The 19064-nt window shown below is 42.7% G+C and overlaps 1 protein-coding gene across 1 annotated transcript in view; it reads right to left on the bottom strand.

The window, feature by feature from the left end:
* Positions 1-19064, bottom strand: part of KCNH1 (potassium voltage-gated channel subfamily H member 1) — a 573175-nt gene that overhangs the window by 469901 nt on the left and 84210 nt on the right. The window contains exon 5 of the mRNA XM_030196093.1: positions 4361-4479. Coding sequence (XP_030051953.1) covers positions 4361-4479 — 119 coding nt within the window. The remainder of the gene's footprint in view (positions 1-4360; positions 4480-19064) is intronic.

Raw genomic sequence — 19064 nt, 5'->3', positions numbered from 1 at the left:
GCAGCCGGTAACGAGTTTAAAGGTATGTTAGTTAATTATGTTTGAGTAGTTAGAAATGGGGAGAGCAAGTTGATGTTATAGTATGATGATGTATTTATTCTTGTCATAGTTCCAACCCCTGATGATGCCAACTTGGTGAAACGCTTTGCAAGTGTTGGGTTTATGGACTTTCAGTATAGTGGTGCATGCTACAGATGGTGGTTCACCATAGAAGAAGCGTATGGGGACCTGTGTGATGATAATACGGAAAAGATCAAATAAATAATGTGAAAGAATATCAGAGGAGTCTCACTGGCACGATTGTGAAAGAGGAATCAGAGGAGTTTCATTGGCACGACCGTGAAAGAGGAGTTTCATCGGCACGATTTTGGTACCGATTAATTTAAATCGGTGGCATGAGGACTGAGCCAGTTAAAAGGACCTTTTTTGTTCATGTCAATTTAAAATTGTTGAAGAGTAACAACGGAATATATTGTGGTGAACAGCTGAGATCCTCTGAGAAATACGATTAAGGGATGGAAAATTGTTTAAGCATTATGTTAACGTTTCAATGTCTTGTACCAGTCTTAGGTGAATGAATGATGTAAGGAAGTGTGTGAATGAGGGTAGTGCATTGTGTATATTATACATCTTTTGATGGTTATAGAAAATTTATGTTTAAATAAAAAAGAGCATTGAAAAGGAGAATAAAGTGCAGTTAATGTGTAATATTATCCTAGAAGTATCTGCATTATAGAAGAGGGAGTTCAGGTTTAAGATTAATGCATATTCATCGGGGACATCCTGAAAACCCAACTGGATTGTGGCCCTTGAGGACTGAGATTGGACACCCCGGATCTAAAGTATAAGGATGTTCATATTTACCAAAGAAACAGCACATAACTGAATTCAATGTCAGGGAAAAAGAAGAAAAAAATTGGAAGAGCTCCTGACAATAAAAGCGAACAATACTGTCACCTATAAAATCTGCAATAATAAGACAAAGTGCCAGCAGTGAATGAAAAAACACTGAACCACTCTAAATTCCTAGACGTGAAGAAGTGCCACCAGGCACACTGCTGGATATATTCCCGTTGGTTTTGATGGAGGCTGTGTTTAATAGTGTTAACCCTGAACAAAATCTGTCAAGCTGTTTTGAACTTTCTCCTGGAGGAGTTTCAGTTAGCTGAATAAAGTTGATCATTCAGGAAATTCAGTCTAAATGGAATTCTTCATGGGAAGTAGATGCATGCAATCCATCATCAAGTTTAAATTTCTTTGAAATATATGCCCTAGTTTCCTGCCATTGTGAATGCCATGAGAGTGTGAATAGCTAGAAGGCTGAATCAGAATGACAAAAGATCACTAACCCTAACACATTGCAGCACAAATTCAAAATAACACAATGCTTCAAACCATTAGGAAAAGTCAGAGGATACTTTTCAAAGTAATTCTTACAAGCAGACTGTCCTGAAAAAAATACCTGTCTGGATGCAACTAGAAGAATGTGCATTCTTTCACAATGCATATACTATGAGCAGCCTTGAGGGGAGACATGGGGGGGGGGGGGGAGAAGCACATACATTGGCTTAAAGCCCACCTCTTCAATGCTGCGTTCGGCGCCTAACCCTTACCGTTCAGTGAATCCAGACTGCCCCAATTTGACTGCCCCTATCGGACCGACCGTTCACTTGTCTATTAGATTGTAAGCTCTTTGAGCAGGGACTGTCTCTCTTTGTTAAATTGTACAGCACTGCGTAACCCTAGTAGCGCTCTAGAAATGTTAAGTAGTAGTAGTAGTTTTCAAATCTATGCCTCTTATTTAGCACCCATTTTTCTAAGATGGATTTTGCAGCTGTAAGTCCATGGGCACTTTGCACCTATAGACCTTGTAGGTTACCTTCAAAGGCAACGTACTCATGTGATTGTCCTTTGAAAATTAGCTACAAGGTCCACGGGTATAAAAGCATTCATGGACCTTGCAGTAATGCAGGCTATTGAAAAATTTCTGCTTAGTTGCTGAGGTACCCCTGAACCTTGCGTTAATGGCTGAACCCCTGTCCGGATTTGGTCACCTGGAGGGGCATAATCGAACAGAAACACCTATCTCCATGGGCGTTTATCTCCGAGAACGGGTCCGTGAAGGGGCGGACCGAATCGTATTTTCGAAAAAAACATGGACGTTTATCTTTTTTTGAGCTGGGCGTTTTTGTTTTTCAGCGATAATGGAAACCGAAAACGCCCAGCTCAAAAACGAATAACTCCAAGACATTTATTCGTGGGAGGGGCCAGGATTCGTACTGCACCGGTCCACCTCACATGCCAGGACACCAACCGGGCACCCTAGGGGGCACTTTTACAAAAAAAAAAAAAAAAAAAGGTAAAACAGCTCCCAGGTGCATAGCACCCTTCCCTTGGGTGTTGAGCCCCCAAAATCCCCCTCAAAACCCACTGTCCACAAGTCTACACCATTACTATAGCCCTAAGGGGTGAAGGGGGGCACCTACACGTGGGTACAGTGGGTTTGGGGGGCGGTTTGGAGGGCTCCCATTTACCAGCACAAGTGTAACAGGTGGGGGGGGGGGGGATGAGCCTGGGTCCACCTGCCTGAAGTCCACTGCTCCAGTGACCTGCATACTGCTGCCAGGGAGGTGGGTATGACATTTGAGGGTGAAAATAAAAAGTTGTGAAATGGCATATTTTGTGGTGGGAGGGGGTTCGTGACCACTGGGGGAGTCAGGGGAGGTCATCCCCGATTCCCTCCAGTGGTCATCTGGTCATTTAGGGCACTTTTTGGGGCCTTATTCGTGGAAAAACAGGGTCCAGGAAAAGTGCCCTAAATTCTTGCTAAAAACGCATATTTTTTTTCCATTATCGGCGAAAGGCGCCCATCTCTGATCGGCAGATAACCACTCCCCAGTCCCGCCTTCACCACGCCTTCGACACGCCCCCATCAACGTTGTCCGCATCCGTGACGGAGTGCAGTTGAAAACGTCCAAATTCGGCTTTTGATTATACCGCTTTATTCGTTTTTGGGAGATAAACGTCTATCTCCCGATTTGGGTCACAATATAGGCGTTTTTCTCTTTCGATTATAAGCAGGCTGGTCTCCCAGTTCGTAAATCAGAACATATTAAAGCCACATCATCCTCGCTACCATCTGCTTCATCTTGATACAAATTTTCAAAAACATTTATTGAGAAAATAAACCTCAAAGTAAGATTTTAAACATTTACTATGAATCAGAGGAACAATCCTATTTTGTACCACATTAGAGAAATGTTAAGGGTGTCTACCTTCTGAGCACAATTGTTGAAGCCTAATTAATATCAATCTCTTATTGGGATTATGCTTTTTGACATCAACATTCTCTTGCTATTTGAAACATCATGGGCCTGATATGCAGTGAGTAGCAATCAGCGTTTTGCTGACTGCCACCAGAGTTTAACCGGAAATTCAATGCCAGTCCATGTCCGGGCACCGACACTGAATTTTCAGGTTTCTGGAGGCGGCTAACACATACCCTGATAAGGGGCCCTTTTACTAAGGCACGTAGGTGCCTACACGCATCCAACGCATGTCAATTTGAAAGTATTGCCCGACTACCATGTGCCCTGGGCAGTAATTCCATTTTTTACACGTGCATTAGAAATTTTTTTTATTTTCTACCACGTGGTGCTAACCAGGCGGTAATCGTCAGTGTACGTGTGCTGATGATTACTGCCCAGTTAACGCATGAGACCTTATCGCTAAGTCAATGGGTGGCGGTAAAGTCTCAGGGCCAAAATGGACACACGCCAATTTTTATTTTGCCGCACATCCATTTTCGACCCCCCCCCCCCCCCCCCCCAAAAGGTCTTTTTTGCAGGCGGGCTGAAAAATGGACCTGCGCGCATCCAATACATGTACCTACACCAGTGCAGGCCATTTTTCAGTGCACCTTAGTAAAAGGACCCCTTAAGAGCGATATACAACACTTAGGGGAACGTTTACGAAAGATTAACTTGAGTTATCTGCAGCAGGGTCCATTTTATTCCTATGGGCCCTGCTGCAGAAAACTCATGCTAATCTTTAGTAAAAGACCCCCTTAATTGACTATGAGTTACCAAATAAAGATAGGACTGACTTTTCTGCAGTTAACCTGGCCAATTAAGTTCTGAATATCGGCACTTAACTGGCCAAGTGCCAACTTCACCCCAGGAATGTCCTCAAAATAGCCAGTTTTCAGTTTGGTATTAACCAGTTAAGTGCAGCTGAAAATTAGCGGTTAGCCCCAAACAGGCAATTTAACCGTCGAGGAGGCATTTCTGGCTGGCTAAATCGCTTTGAATATTGACCCCCATATTTACATGTTTGTGTCTTAGAAAATGAAAACTATTACCTCAGCAAGTCGGGAATGCTTATGAACATTCTCTCCTTTATGTACTGTTGGAGCTAGCTGCTGCAGTACTCCCCTGCTGCTCGTAAGGGCTCTTGTCAGACGAGCTAATTTTCCCCAGCCTTTAAAAACACAATTAAGATTTAACATTTAGGCAAATAATTACAAGAAAATGCCTGAAAAAGTATGACTGGAATACTGACCTAAGTGCAATAACTTGGTGATATATATTTGGACCACTGCACAAAGTAGACAAAAATGTATAAAAGTCACCGATTTTATGCAAAATAATTTAGGAAATATAAAAAGTTTTAATAGAAAGACCAAAGATACCTTGAAATGTTAATATATCTTATCTAGTGTCCGTCTTTGATACAGAAATTTGAACAAGGTTGTGACATTTATTTTGAATTTCTATAATGAGTCAGCATATGATTAAACATTAGAGATGGAGTTTTCTCTATAGGTTACTAGACAAAAAATTGCATCAGCTGATGACTAAGGATACTAACCAATAGCATGAGAGTTGTAAAAATACTTGATTTAAACCAATGACAGGGTCAGAAATATTGAGGGTATGTGAAAAATGTGAGATCTGGAACACTAAACTCACCACTATCTGTTCATTATGAACATCTTATAAGGCTAGTTTTCCTCTATGGAAATTGCTGTTAAGCTAAAAGCAGTGGAAGGCGAATGCAGCCCTGGATATAAAATAGTGCAAGACAAACAGTAGATATGTAATACGGGAAAATACTGCTGTGGGTAGGTTTCAATACCACTGGGCACACTGCTGGATATAAGACTGACAGCTGAGAGCTTTTTCAGTGCAACATCAAGATGATGATTTCCCATGGCCCGCCCATGTGCATGCCCTCCTCGCAGTTATATGCTAAGCAACTTTAGCACATGTGTTATAGATCAGCACATAGCACTTACGTGCCTCTGACATGCTAAGTGCTATTATTCTATAACATATGTGTGCACTTGGCATCCAACTTTCAGCAGAAATCCAACTGGGTAGAGAACTCTGCAATCTCACAAAGTGTAGTAAAAGTAAAAAGGTGTCCCGTTCCCCGGTCCTACCTGCGCTCCGGTTGTAGGGGGCGATGATCGGCGGCCCTCGCGACGCCCGGGGCTGCGAGGGTGGACCTCCGGAGAGGCCGACGCTGCCGCGGGTCGGGCAGAGACCGGCGACCCGCTGGAGCGAGCGCCGGCCTCGGAGAGCGGGGCGTTGCGCTGGCCAAGATGGCGGCGCCGGCATCGACGCCTCCCGGGGCGGACCAGCGCGGAGGCTCCACCCACCTCACGCCGGATTGGCGCGCCGGGCCTAAAACCCCGCCTGGAGGGCGGGCCGGCCAATCCCGAGGCTCCATCGCCTCCTGGGGCCGGGTTGGTTGGTTCCTCTCCCGGGGAGGGGGCGGGACGGCGCGATATTTAAACCCGAGGACAAGGGGAACTCACTGCTTCCGTTTCTATGTATGCTGAAGCCGGCACAGTGGTTTTCCCGGTGCTACTTGCTGGCCGCCCTTGCCAGCCCCCGTTTAGAGATTGTGCTACTTGCTAGCCATCCTTGCCAGCCATCATTCAGAGACTGTGCTACTTGCTGGCCGCCCTTGCCAGCCCCCGTTCAGAGATTGTGCTGCTTGCTGGCCGCCCTTGCCAGCCATCTTTCAGAGACTGTGCCATTTGCTGGCCGTCCTTGCCAGCCATCATTCAGAGACTGTGCTACTTGCTGGCCGCCCTTGCCAGCCCCCGTTCAGAGATTGTGCTGCTTGCTAGCCGTCCGGCTAGCCATCATTCAGAGACTGTGCTATTTGCTGGCCGTCCTTGCCAGCCATCATTCAGAGACTGTGCTACTTGCTGGCCGCCCTTGCCAGCCCCCGTTTAGAGATTGTGCTACTTGCTAGCCATCCGGCTAGTCATCATTGAGAGACTGTGCTATTTGCTGGCCGCCCTTGCCAGCCATCATTCAGAGACTGTGCTATTTGCTGGCCGTCCTTGCCAGCCATCATTCAGAGACTGTGCTACTTGCTGGCCACCCTTGCCAGCCATCTTTCAGAGACTGTGCCACTTGCTAGCCGTCCTGCTAGCCATCATTCAGAGACTGTGCTATTTGCTGGCCGCCCTTGCCAGCCATCATTCAGAGACTGTGCTATTTGCTGGCCGTCCTTGCCAGCCATCATTCAGAGACTGTGCTACTTGCTGGCCACCCTTGCCAGCCATCATTCAGAGATTGTGCTACTTGCTAGCCGTCCGGCTAGTCATCATTGAGAGACTGTGCTATTTGCTGGCCGCCCTTGCCAGCCATCATTCAGAGACTGTGCTATTTGCTGGCCGTCCTTGCCAGCCATCATTCAGAGACTGTGCTACTTGCTGGCCACCCTTGCCAGCCATCATTCAGAGACTGTGCTATTTGCTGGCCGTCCTTGCCAGCCATCATTCAGAGACTGTGCTACTTGCTGGCCACCCTTGCCAGCCATCTTTCAGAGACTGTGCCATTTGCTGGCCGTCCTTGCCAGCCATCATTCAGAGACTGTGCTACTTGCTGGCCGCCCTTGCCAGCCCCCGTTCAGAGATTGTGCTGCTTGCTAGCCGTCCGGCTAGCCATCATTCAGAGACTGTGCTATTTGCTGGCCGTCCTTGCCAGCCATCATTCAGAGACTGTGCTACTTGCTGGCCACCCTTGCCAGCCCCCGTTTAGAGATTGTGCTACTTGCTAGCCGTCCGGCTAGTCATCATTGAGAGACTGTGCTATTTGCTGGCCGCCCTTGCCAGCCATCATTCAGAGACTGTGCTATTTGCTGGCCGTCCTTGCCAGCCATCATTCAGAGACTGTGCTACTTGCTGGCCACCCTTGCCAGCCATCTTTCAGAGACTGTGCCACTTGCTAGCCGTCCTGCTAGCCATCATTCAGAGACTGTGCTATTTGCTGGCCGCCATTGCTAGCATCATCCAGAGACAGTGCTTCTTACCCTTTCGGAGTGCTAGCCGCCCTCGCTAGCTGCCCTTTAGAGACTGCGTTACTGACTACCAGCCAGGTCAGCCGTCACCCCGCGGTTCCAGCAGTCCTGCTGGCCGGCTGCAGCTGAGGGCTCAACCCTTGGTGAACGGCGGCCGCCGCGGGTGAAGATTCGGGGTGCTCGGCTGTCCTCTGAGGCCTTGCGGGGCCTTAGGGAACCTAAGGGCTCACCACTAGAAACAGGACAAAAGGTAGTGGGAAAAGGACCATGGACTCCAGAGAAAAGGGAAAACAAACTTGATGCTTCAAGAAGATTTATTGATCAAGGACTCGATCATGGACTCGACACAGAAACTGTGTTTCGGCCTATGGCCTGCTACAGCAGTCTTTTGAATAGATGACAAAATATTCGATTTCTTGTCTTTTCAATCTTATGACACTAAAGATTGGTCTTTATAAAGACGTTTGTAAATGGTATAACGGAGGGTAGACAAAGTATGCGTCTTCAGAATATAAAACTTAACAAGTGAGTAAGCTTTATATTCTGAAGACACAGACTTTGTCTACCTTTCGTTATACCATTTACAAAGGCCTTTTACCCAACTTTCAGCAACATGCTATAGAATTGCCCTTTAGGGAAGGAATTCAATGAACAACACCAAAACTTAGTTCCTGAAAAAATTCAGTGCTAAGCACTATTCTGTAAAAAGGAATGCACCTTATATAGAATAGCACTTAATGCGGATCCCATGCCTAACTTTTGGGTACTGGATTTACGCCTGCTAAAACCAAGATAGCTGTGGTGAGGCAATATTCTGTAATTCTGCATGCAACTTTTCAGAATACCCTGACATGCCTATGGCCACACCCCCTTTTGAAATATGTGCCATGGGTGTTAGGTGCTGTGCCCTATAGAGTAGCACGCATCAAGTTGCAAGTGCAAATTATTGTTGCTAGCACCCAGTTATTGATCCAGTTTATTTGTGTGAGCATCTCAGAAGCATGCCCAATTTTGGGGCACTATAAATAGAATCCAGGGATAGATGTTTATTGGAGAACACAATTTCTTCTAGTATCTCTCACATCTCCCCTTATATTCCTTCAACCCTCTAGGTATACTGCTTTTGTGCCTTTTTCATGCTGAAGACTTGTCAGCTATGCAAACGTATGTTTTTTATTCCAGTGGTGTACCAAAAAGAAATAGAGCCCCAAGCACCAGTCTCAGAAAGGACACTGAAAGAGCAGCTAGGTCTTCAGAAAAGGGCTCCTGTCACAATTTAGTGTTGTATCACACAACTTGATCTGACCAAGCTGGTGGTATGGGCCTGTGATGTTGCATGGATTCTCTGTGCTAAAAGACTTTTACGCAGCCTTGCATCAGATAAGGGTAATGACTATATGCTAGAAAACCCGTCTCTAAATGACTAGTCTCTCTAGGAGCTTCCAGCTCCTCTACTGTAAATCCCTCTTGAGATTTTTGGCCCCAACAAACACAAGCCCTAGAGACACAGGAATGAGGAATGGGCAGTCATTAACAATGACAGTGAAAATGTCAACTATATTTCCTATGTTTCCTGTCATCAGCAAATGAAAACAATAAGATTGGCAATGAAAGCCCTCCACCCCCAATCTAAGCCTCGCCTTCTGGCTCCCTTCTTCATGGCCCTGTAGCCCCCACCACCACCTCTCACTTCATGTGGGCCCCTCATATCTACATGAATTGCTAGTGGTCTAACAGGGCATTTGGGAAAGGATAGATGCCAATTTCTCATGTCCATGGCTGCAGCTGCATCCAATATGGTGGTCACGACCTTTCACCATAGCCTCATGGTACCACTAGTACCACAACAGTAGAGTGAAAAGTTATAGACATATTGGATCAGCTGCAATCATGGGCAGAAGTGAATGGGCATTTCTCCTGCCCCAACAGACCCTGGTAGACCAGGATTCAGGTAGGCCCTGGGGGCCTATGGGGAGTGGAGAGCCATGGAAAAGGGAGCTCATGGGGCAGTGAGCAGGGGACTGTGGGTAAGGTGGGGACTTGTCTGCTCTTGGCAAGGGAGGGAGGAATGTAAGAAGAGAACCCAGAAAATTTTAATTTTGTGTCATCTCCCATGACAATAAAAAGGGAGGAGGGACTCCCGAATTAAAGAAACATTCCCCTAAATGACAAGTAATGGCACAAAACAAAACTTTTCTGACTGTCCATCATTAATAGGAACTACAAATAGAAGCTTAAAGGCCCAGTGCTGATACGAGCTGTAACATGAGCATCCACCTTAGATTGTTTTGATTTTCCTCTTACCTCTGGAGCCAGACAGTAAACCTTAGCCATAGCTCTGCCAACTGTAAGCCCTGCTTCAACAACATCTTATTCCCTAGAAATGAGGGATTTAATTAACTGATGTACAGGATGGAATCCCCTATAGAAGGAACTTCAGAAATCAAACAGTCAGGAAGACTTCAGGTTTCCATCAACTTAATTCACTGACAACTCATCCCTATGAAAGAAATAAACTCCTATAGGGTCATCTCCTTCTCCTACAGAGAGACTGCCCTCCAGAAATTGTGCTCTGGATACCTAAGAAGCACTACCATAGTTCAAAAGTACTTCTAACCTTAGCAAATTGAGTCCCAATCATCTAAAGCCTCTAGCTTCAGCTTTTTAGACATTCCAAGATCCTCCAATGTTCTGTGAGATGGTTGAGTTTCCCTAATGGGTTGTACCAGCTGGACCCTCTTCAATAAATAAGCCATGTGTAAAAGTAACATGACCTCTGGAGAAAAGGGTCTCCCATTCTCACGGGTGTTACCAAGTCTCCAGAAACCATTGAAGCCATTGAAGCTCCCCTCAGTGGAACTGATGTCTCGAAAGCTCAATGGGAAGTTAAAGCAGACTGAGACACTACAGTGGCAGAAGACAAAATGGCCACAGTTCCCACTATGGCCAGGAATAATATTTTCACCAGAGGGATCTTCTAAAGCTGAAACAGAGTCAAAGTTCTCCAACCTCTCCTCCAGAGGACTGCTCCCAAAGTCAAAACTGGCCACTGTACCTGCTAAGCCAGAACTACACTGCACAAGCTACTCCGACAGATGCTATAGTGAGAGCAAACCCACTCTGCCAGAGCTTCTGTGATTTGCCACAGAGAAGAAATAAATACAAGCAACAAAAAGAAAACTGACACGTTTTGCTAGATGCTGGATTAACTTTGATAACATTTCTCAATTGGTCTCTTCCTCATTTTACTATCTACGCCAATTATACAGGATTCATACTTATTTTACAGAGTTTGAGTTTGCTCAGTTGCTTTATGCTTATGTAATTTCATACATTAATTGATGCAATGCATTGTTTGTGGGGTTACCTAATAAAAGTTTTAAAAGACTCCAGCGTGTTCAAAATGCAGCTGTTTGACTTTTGAAGAATTTAGATTTACGAGATCATATCTCACCTATTCTTTCTTGTCTGTACTGGCTTCCAATTTAAAAAGTTGCATTTTCAAAAAATGCTGGTGTTGGTGGTTAAAGTGTTTCATGGCATGGCTCCAAGGTGTTTCTGATAAGCTGCCAATTTATACTCCTAAACCATCATTTCATTCTCAGAGTGAGAGGTGTATTCTTTTACCTCCTGCCAGATCCTTTCAGTTAGAGTGTGCTCGTTCTCAAGCTTACTCTTATTTTATGACCTGGCTGTGGGACAAATTTCCTTCCTTTCTGAGATCTATTGATGATCTTTCGGGATTTTGTAAGGCTGTTAAAACTTACTTGTTTTAATCTAGCAATTTGATGAGTTGAAATGGAAATTGTCAGGCTAGAACCATTGTTTAATTTAATTTTATTTTGTTATATGTTGTACTGTTTTATTATATTATGAATGTAATTTTGTAACCCATTCTGGATGCAGTCAGAAGACTGGATTAAATAATGGAATAAATAAACAAACAAACAAGGAAAACCTGACAGCACTGCTTCTGATTTGAAATCGCAGTGTTTGTTCCCGGCTCCACTGAAGCTCCCCACAGCCACCTGAACAAACCAAGCCCCTGTCTTGCCACAGGAGTAAGAACTGTGCCAATAAATCTGTTCTTCCACTGAGAAGAAAAAGTGAAGTCATCTACCAAGTTACAATTCTCTTCACCCTTTCCTTCAGAAACTCTCCTTTTTTATGGAAGGGGAGGGGAGAGGGGAAGAGACTCAAACTCTTCTGAATATCTCCTCATGGCTTTGAAGCTGAATTAATATTATCTTTTTATTTTTTTTAGCCCTGGGTTCCTTCCTATATAAAACTGAAAATCTGTCCTCTAACTGGCCCAGGAGCAAGCCACACCACATCAACCAGATGAGCTGTATGGAAAGGCATCAACATCTCCTGAAGTCAGCGAAAAACTGGAGTGCTCGGTCTGCACAAGCCCTTTATAGAGTACAGATCACAAGCAATTGGTCTCTGTCTTCATCTCTTGGCTGATAGGCAAGCCTATTGGTTCTGGACTGGTCTGATGTAGACAAATAGGAATGTTCCATGCAACATTCCATCCACATACCTGTTTATGTTCTCCTCCTTTTAATACATCAATATTTGTAGAAGAAGGACCTTTACTTTAGCCACAGAAAAGAAGAAAATAATGAAAATGAAAAGTCACATGTAAGTGTTACATTTTAACCTAGCTTGAACTGTGTAACACCTTTTATTCTGTCAAAGTAGTAGGCAACTGTTGCTGACCAAGGTGCTGAAACTGAAAGCTGAACCAGCTGCTGAAATGGAAACTCCAAGAAGCCAAAGGCCCCATACAGTGCAACTCTAGAGGAAAAAAAATACAAATGCATTTTTCCTCTACTATAGAAAATTCAAAAGGTATGATACACATATCTAAAAGATGACAGGAAAAAACGACTTGCCAGAAAGGAACAAACGGGGGAAGCCACAAAATATATCATATCTTGCCACTTGGCCAGAAGTATACTGCAAACAGTGATAATATTAAACATCAACATTAATTTAAAATTTATTGTACTGTTATTATTACTGTTAGATAATTTTCTCCTTTTATGGTTTTAACTACTAAAAGAAATTTTCAAGACATCCAGAGAGGTAACTCAGAACTTACCCGGATGGATCTCATGGGGTGAGAACTGTATTCTTCAGTGCAACTAAAGCCAGTTTAGCTTCATGGATAGCACAGAGGAGGGAATCCATTACACAGTTTGAGTTCAAAACCTATCCATGTATTTAGGATGTAAAGTTATTTATTTTCTTTTTGCATGCTGAATAACTATTGTTAAATATTTCTATTTGGGAATTTTATAAACATTGTTTTTCTCACACTTATTACATTGATTAAAAAATCATTATTAAAGCTAGTCTAGTTTTGTTGTATGTCCTATATGTTTGGAAAAGAGTGTGTCCACAAATGATTTTTGGGTTCTTGTTCTATACACACACCATCATTGGTTACTTTCTTATATTACTAATTGAGTTCTGAGTTCTGTATTATGATTTTTTTTTACTGATTTATAACCTGCTTTGTTTTTGCTTTTGGAGGGTAATTTTATAAAGCATTTTCCATGTATATAAAAATAGGTATACCAGAAGTCTTTGCTTACTTTATAATCAACTGAGCACAGGTATTCACAGGGATGTACTGTAGTTAAGCATAGCTGGAAAGTAGTTGTGATGTACCTGCATATTTTATTAAATGCATGTGTAAATGCACAGAATACATGCACACATTTAGACTATCTTTGGAACAGGTATACATTTGTGTAAGAGGATTTATGTACAACTAGGAGCCATTGTACAAACCTATTTAAAAGGCATATAAGTGCCTTTTTAGATATTCCAAATAGATACCCCATTATTAAATTACCCCCTTTGTGTGAAAAGACAAAAAAGCAATGTTGCTGAATGTCACAAATCTATGCCATCATAGACACATGCTTTAGATCCTCTAAAACAGTGGGGTCGATATTCAGTGTGGTTTAAGCAGGCAGGAGAGATCCCTGCCAACTTAAACTATGCTGAATGCCAGCTGCTGACATTCAGCTGCACTTAACCAGGCAGCGCTACTGAATATTGGCTCTAACTGCCCAGATGGAAACCAAGGAGTGCCTGGATGATCTGGGAGCAATTTGGGGTGCAACCAGCAGTTGTATGAGTATGGGATATATTCAGTGCTGGTATCCACTTAGCTAAGCAGACAAATAACACTGTACTAAAGACGTCCTATCTTTAGTCACTTAGCTATCTAGGGGCCAGCCTGGGTCATAGCCTGAATATCTTTTAACTCCCCTCCTGATGACCCTCCCCCAAGAGCACTGACCCTCCTGATAACCCCCATAAGAGTATAGGCCCCAAGATCAGCCTCCCTAAAGAATAGCTCCCCTACAATCAGCCCACTTACTGAACCCTCCCACCAAGAGTTAGCCTTCTTCCTGAACCCCTTATAAAAGCTTACTTCCCCTCCCCAACCCCCACCCAAAAGCAGACTCCAACAAACTTCTCCCCCTCCCAAAGACACTCCAATCACCTATAGGCCCCTCTGGGCTTATCTTAGGGTCTCTGGTGGTCTAGGGGGTATGTTTGGCAGCAGCAAACCCCAATCACCCCTGCCCATGTCATCTCTGGATGCAAGTTGGCAGCCGTGAACTCCAGTGGCGAACTTGATGTATGTTTTCTGAAGGGTGCTCCTGGCAGTATTGATCTGGAGGATTATTGTATTTCATTAACCAACCTTCGTGATATTTCCCCTGCTTGTGTTACCTCTGATGCATCCATTTGGGGAAACATGCCATGATAGGTGTTTTATTCTCTTACATTTTAATAAAGTGTTCACAAAATAAATGACAGTGGTTTTACCTTTTTTTTTTTTAGCCCACTCCACTTGTCTCCAATAGTCGGTCTACCTTTTTTTTAAACACCGTCCATTGTGGTTGAATTAAGGGTAGATATTTGTCACTGGTATCCAGAAAACTGCTGGTGCAGAATATCTGGATTTATTTATTTTTTATTTTAATCCAGTCATACCCACAAAACTGGTAAACTCCATCCAATGCAGCTTACAATCGAATATTCAACACTGACCACCAGTACTAACAAATAGTTATCTGGTTAGTGGACTGCATATCGCCGCTAACCAGATAACCAGATAATTGATATGACTGATCTTGCTCTGCCCATGAACCACCTGGCACAATCAGAATAGCAAAATACTCACAGAGAGAACAGAGCCAACTACAACATAATTCAAAATACCTTGCTCAACTTTCTGACATACATGTGACCACTACACAAAACCAAATCTAGTGTAAAAACCCAGCACAAATGAGAAAAAGAGAAAGACGGGGCAAGCAGTAAAGCCTCAAAGCTAAACACCCCCTCCAAGACAAAGTCTCAACAACAGGTACTACAGCAGAAACTGTCACAGGTCCATTCCCTGTCACCAACACAAAATGTAATGCAAGTGGAGAAAAATGCCAAACGGCATAATATATACTCCACCAGAAAAAAATGTGAACAGTCACAGTATGTTAATAAACAGAATCACTGCAAGCCAGTGTGAGTGCAAAAGACAAAAACTGTGGTACCAGAAGGAATGGTCTCAAACACAAATAAGTTATATTTGTTTGCTGTATATGATATGTTTAACTGAAAAGTCTTCAGTGCATGCATGCAGTCCAACCAGCACCAGATGAAAAACTCAACAAGAGGCCCCTCATTTTACTGAAGCTGCATCAGGGGTAAGCAAGTTTTCAGTCATCTTTTTCTTTTTCTTTTCCTCTTGTTTGTGGGGTTTTTTGTGGTCACATGTATGTCAGCAGGTTAAGCAGGGTATTTTCAACCATCAGAACAGTCCCATGGCAGTCTGCAATGATTTTCAGTTGCCTTATCTGGAAAATGCTGCTGAAAATCCAGAGACAGCCCCAGTCAGTACTACTTAGCAGTGTAGTAGCATTGAGGACGCGATGGAAAGCATTGAGGTAGCAAAAAATCGGCTTTTGATTATGCCGATTTGGGCGACCCTGGGAGAAGGACGCCCATCTCCTGATTTGTGTCGAAAGATTGCCGTCCTTCCCTTTCGAAAATAAGCTAGATAGTGTTCTATAAGTTACTGGCATATGCAGATATAGGTGTGCACATGACTCATATATGCTAGTATTCTACACATTTATGGGCATCACACATGTTAATGTTAGCGCCTATAGTTAGGCATCCAGAGGGCACCAAGTTGGAGTCTCTTTTATGGAGGAACATAGACACCTACTTTCCTTCACAGAATACTAGTGTAACTGCTTAGATATGCAAATACAAGCTACACAGGAGCATGCAAGCCAGTTAGAGCTAGTGTAAATGCTGGAGATGAATGCATATTTATAGGACTCTAAGTTACACACATAAGTGAAGTCCCACCAATGCTCCACCCACCTGGCAAAAACATGCTCTGTAGGTTATGTGTGTATTTACAGAATAGCACTTAGGTGGAATTTTGGAATGTACATGAGTATGTGTACATACACACTTATAAGTCTTTACTCTAAACACTTACACATGTAACATAAATGTTAGTGCCGATTTTATAGAATTACCCTGCATTGGTTCCCCATTCATTTTCGGCCTATGTTTAAAATCCTCTGTCTTACTCACAAAGCTCTCCATCTTGGCTTACCTTCTTTTCTTTTTTCCTTGACTATATATTATACACCTAACTGCTATCTCAGATCATTGGGTGCTAACTGTCTTATTTCGCCATCACCCTGATTGGTTCTTCAGCTTTTTTCTTTATCGCTCCAAAATTTTGGAATGTTCTCCCCCCATCAATTAGGTCTGAGTCCTCTTTTCTAAAGTTTAAGCAATTATTGAAGACTCATTTCTTTCAGCTGGCTTTTGGGCCCATGGTTTTGGGGACCTGCATGTTGCATGCTGATCTGGACTAGTGTGTATTTTTACCAGCACTAGCACTCTCTCCAAACTCCTCCCTCAAACACACCTATACCCAGGTCATAAGTATACATGTAGAGTTCAGCCTCATACCTACATCATACCCCTCCATTCCCTTTTCCTTTTGCCTATCCTATCCTTGTTGCACCTTTCCATGTTCATCTTATATATTCTTGGTCTTGCTATTACTATGTTTACTACAGTTGTAATATTCTCCTTCAGGACTTTGTAATTTTATTTACTATGTAAGCCGCATTGAACTTGCTATATGTGGGAAAGCACGGGGTACAAATGTAATAAATAAATCATTTAAGTGCAAAAAAAAAAGTGTTTATAAAATCACTCCCAAAAAGTTATTTTTCTCATAGAAATGGTTTATACATCTCCCCACCCCACCCCCTTCTACTTATGCAGCTCTGGGTGGCCATTTCCTTGCTGCCTGGCCATCCCTCCTTCCAAGAATGGGGCTGCATTTTTCAGTATTGCACATACTGTAGTTTTCCAAGTGTGTGCAAGCTCACAGCAGCCCCTTGTGGCTGTGAGCAGTACTGCACAGACAGACAAACAGCTACCACACAGCAGCTTAGAGGTTAGAAATGCAGAAAGGAAATGAGAGTTTCCCTTGGAAAATCAGCTACAAATAGGCACATACAAAGGTCCTGTATGCATTTGCCCTTGTTATTTCTACAAGAAGCTGATCAGATGTAAAATAAAGTTCTGAAAATCGAATCTACATGCACTCTTTTCCTCCTCTACCCTAAATACAGTCCAGTTTTTAATCCTGCTAAAATTGTGCATGCTACTGAGAAGGGAAAACCATCAATCAATTTAATATTGAAACAATTTCTCTTACCTTTCCCCCAAAAAAGTGCAACGAGGCAAGTTACAAAACACATCAACAAAAAAATCATTCAGGGCAATCTAATTCAGGAGATACTGATTTGCACAGAAGCACATACTAAGTGAGACCAAGGTCCTTACAGCACAGCCTCCTTTCTCTGCGATTGGTCAATAAGATCCAGTAGATCTCAAAAAAAACAGATTTTATTTTTTCATAGATTATTTCCAGATTTAAGCTATGGCCTTCCCGAGTCTACCTGGCTAATCATTCTTATGGACTTTTCCTTCAGGAACTTGCACAAACCTCTTTTCAGTCCTTCAATGTTAGTTGCCTTGACCACATCCTCCAGCAGCTGATTCCATAGCTTAATTATGGGCTGCGTGAAAAAATATATTCTATGATTTGCCTGGGTAAGTCTCTTTGAAAATGGTCTTCAGGAGATATAAATATCAATGATCCTCAATCCAGTCCTACAGCAAACCCAGCCAGTTTGTTTTTCAGCATCTCCTCAATGAAATATGCATGAGAAAGATTTGCATACACGGGTGATAGTGCATGCAAATAAATCTGATGCATATTCATAGGCTGGTTGTGTGCAACCCAAGGCCTGGATTGAGAACCATTGCATTTTAAGTTATTCTAGTTGGAGGAGAAAGAGGCCAAAGCTAGACTCTCGGGTTACTTTTTTCTCTACTTAAATAAGGAAAATGATATTCATTGCAAGAATAATAAACTGAAGCCAGTTCTAGTACATGATTTATTTCTGATTTAAGCCCTTGACAAAGTTAAACGAGAATCAGAATGTACGAGGTGAAAAATATTTTTGACTGATACGACCTTGCTGAATCCATGAGTCACTTCATAATCTTATTATGAGAATAAACAAAAATAAAAATATAAATGGGCAGTAAAAGGATAATAGATGAGAAGTAGGAACACACTGAAAACAGTGGAAAACCAGTATGGCAAAAACTGAATTTACTGATCATATTGGTTTTCCACTGTTTTCAGTGTGCTTCTACTTCTCAACTGCTTTAGTACTTTTTGTCTCTCCTTTTGCTCAAAGAACAATAGACTACACAGCTTTGCAGAAATTCGTATTCTGAGGCTGGGTTCTCTGAAAGTCTAATATGGATTTTGAACACAAAACTGCAAAAATCAAGCTAGACAGTTGTACTTTCAGTTTCTGTAAATTGCAATGATGGTCTTTGGGATAAAGACACAGACTATTCCAAAATGGTGGCATCATTCTAAAACACAATAATATAGAACCACAGAAAATAATGACAGATAAAGGCCATATGGTCCAGCCAGCCTTTCATCCCAAACCACATCCCAGTCTCCATAGCCACTAATTCTCTCTCTAAGGTTCTCATCTCCACCACCACTGGAAGACTTCGCCACATGTCCACTACCCCTTCTCTAAAGACATCCCTGTGATCCCTAGTTCTAGAACCTTCTTTCCATTGAAAAGGTCTATTCCTGTGTATGTATGTCTTGCAGGTATTTTAATGTCTCTATTATATCTCCTACTTCCTGCATTTCCTCCTCCGTATTTAGATCTTAAAGTCAGTTCCCATATGTTTTATAGACTGAATCAGCTGGGGTTTGGGGAGGGGGGTTATTTATTTATTTATCTATCTATTTTGGTGAGAAAAACATCCAAATGCAGACTTATGTCACTTTTTGGATGTTTTTCTCTTTTGAAAATAAGCCCCAATGTCAAATTTTAAGACATTTGTTTTTGTTTGTTTCTATAACGGGACACTTCCATGAAGTATCAAAACACTGGCCATGTCGGCAGTGGGTCCATCTATATAAGTTAAGTGACACTAAAAATGTTTAAATTGTTTAAAATTGTTAAGGACTGATGATGACTAGAAACGCAAAAGTAGAAGTTGCTTTGACTGCAATGGCAGGATTTGACAGCATGTTTGAATTAAGAACTTCTGAGGGTCCTTTAAAAATT

The sequence above is a fragment of the Microcaecilia unicolor genome, chromosome 3 (assembly GCF_901765095.1).
Source record: "Microcaecilia unicolor chromosome 3, aMicUni1.1, whole genome shotgun sequence".
NCBI classification, from domain to species: Eukaryota; Metazoa; Chordata; class Amphibia; order Gymnophiona; family Siphonopidae; genus Microcaecilia; species Microcaecilia unicolor.
This window is presented reverse-complemented; position numbering and strand designations above follow the sequence as displayed.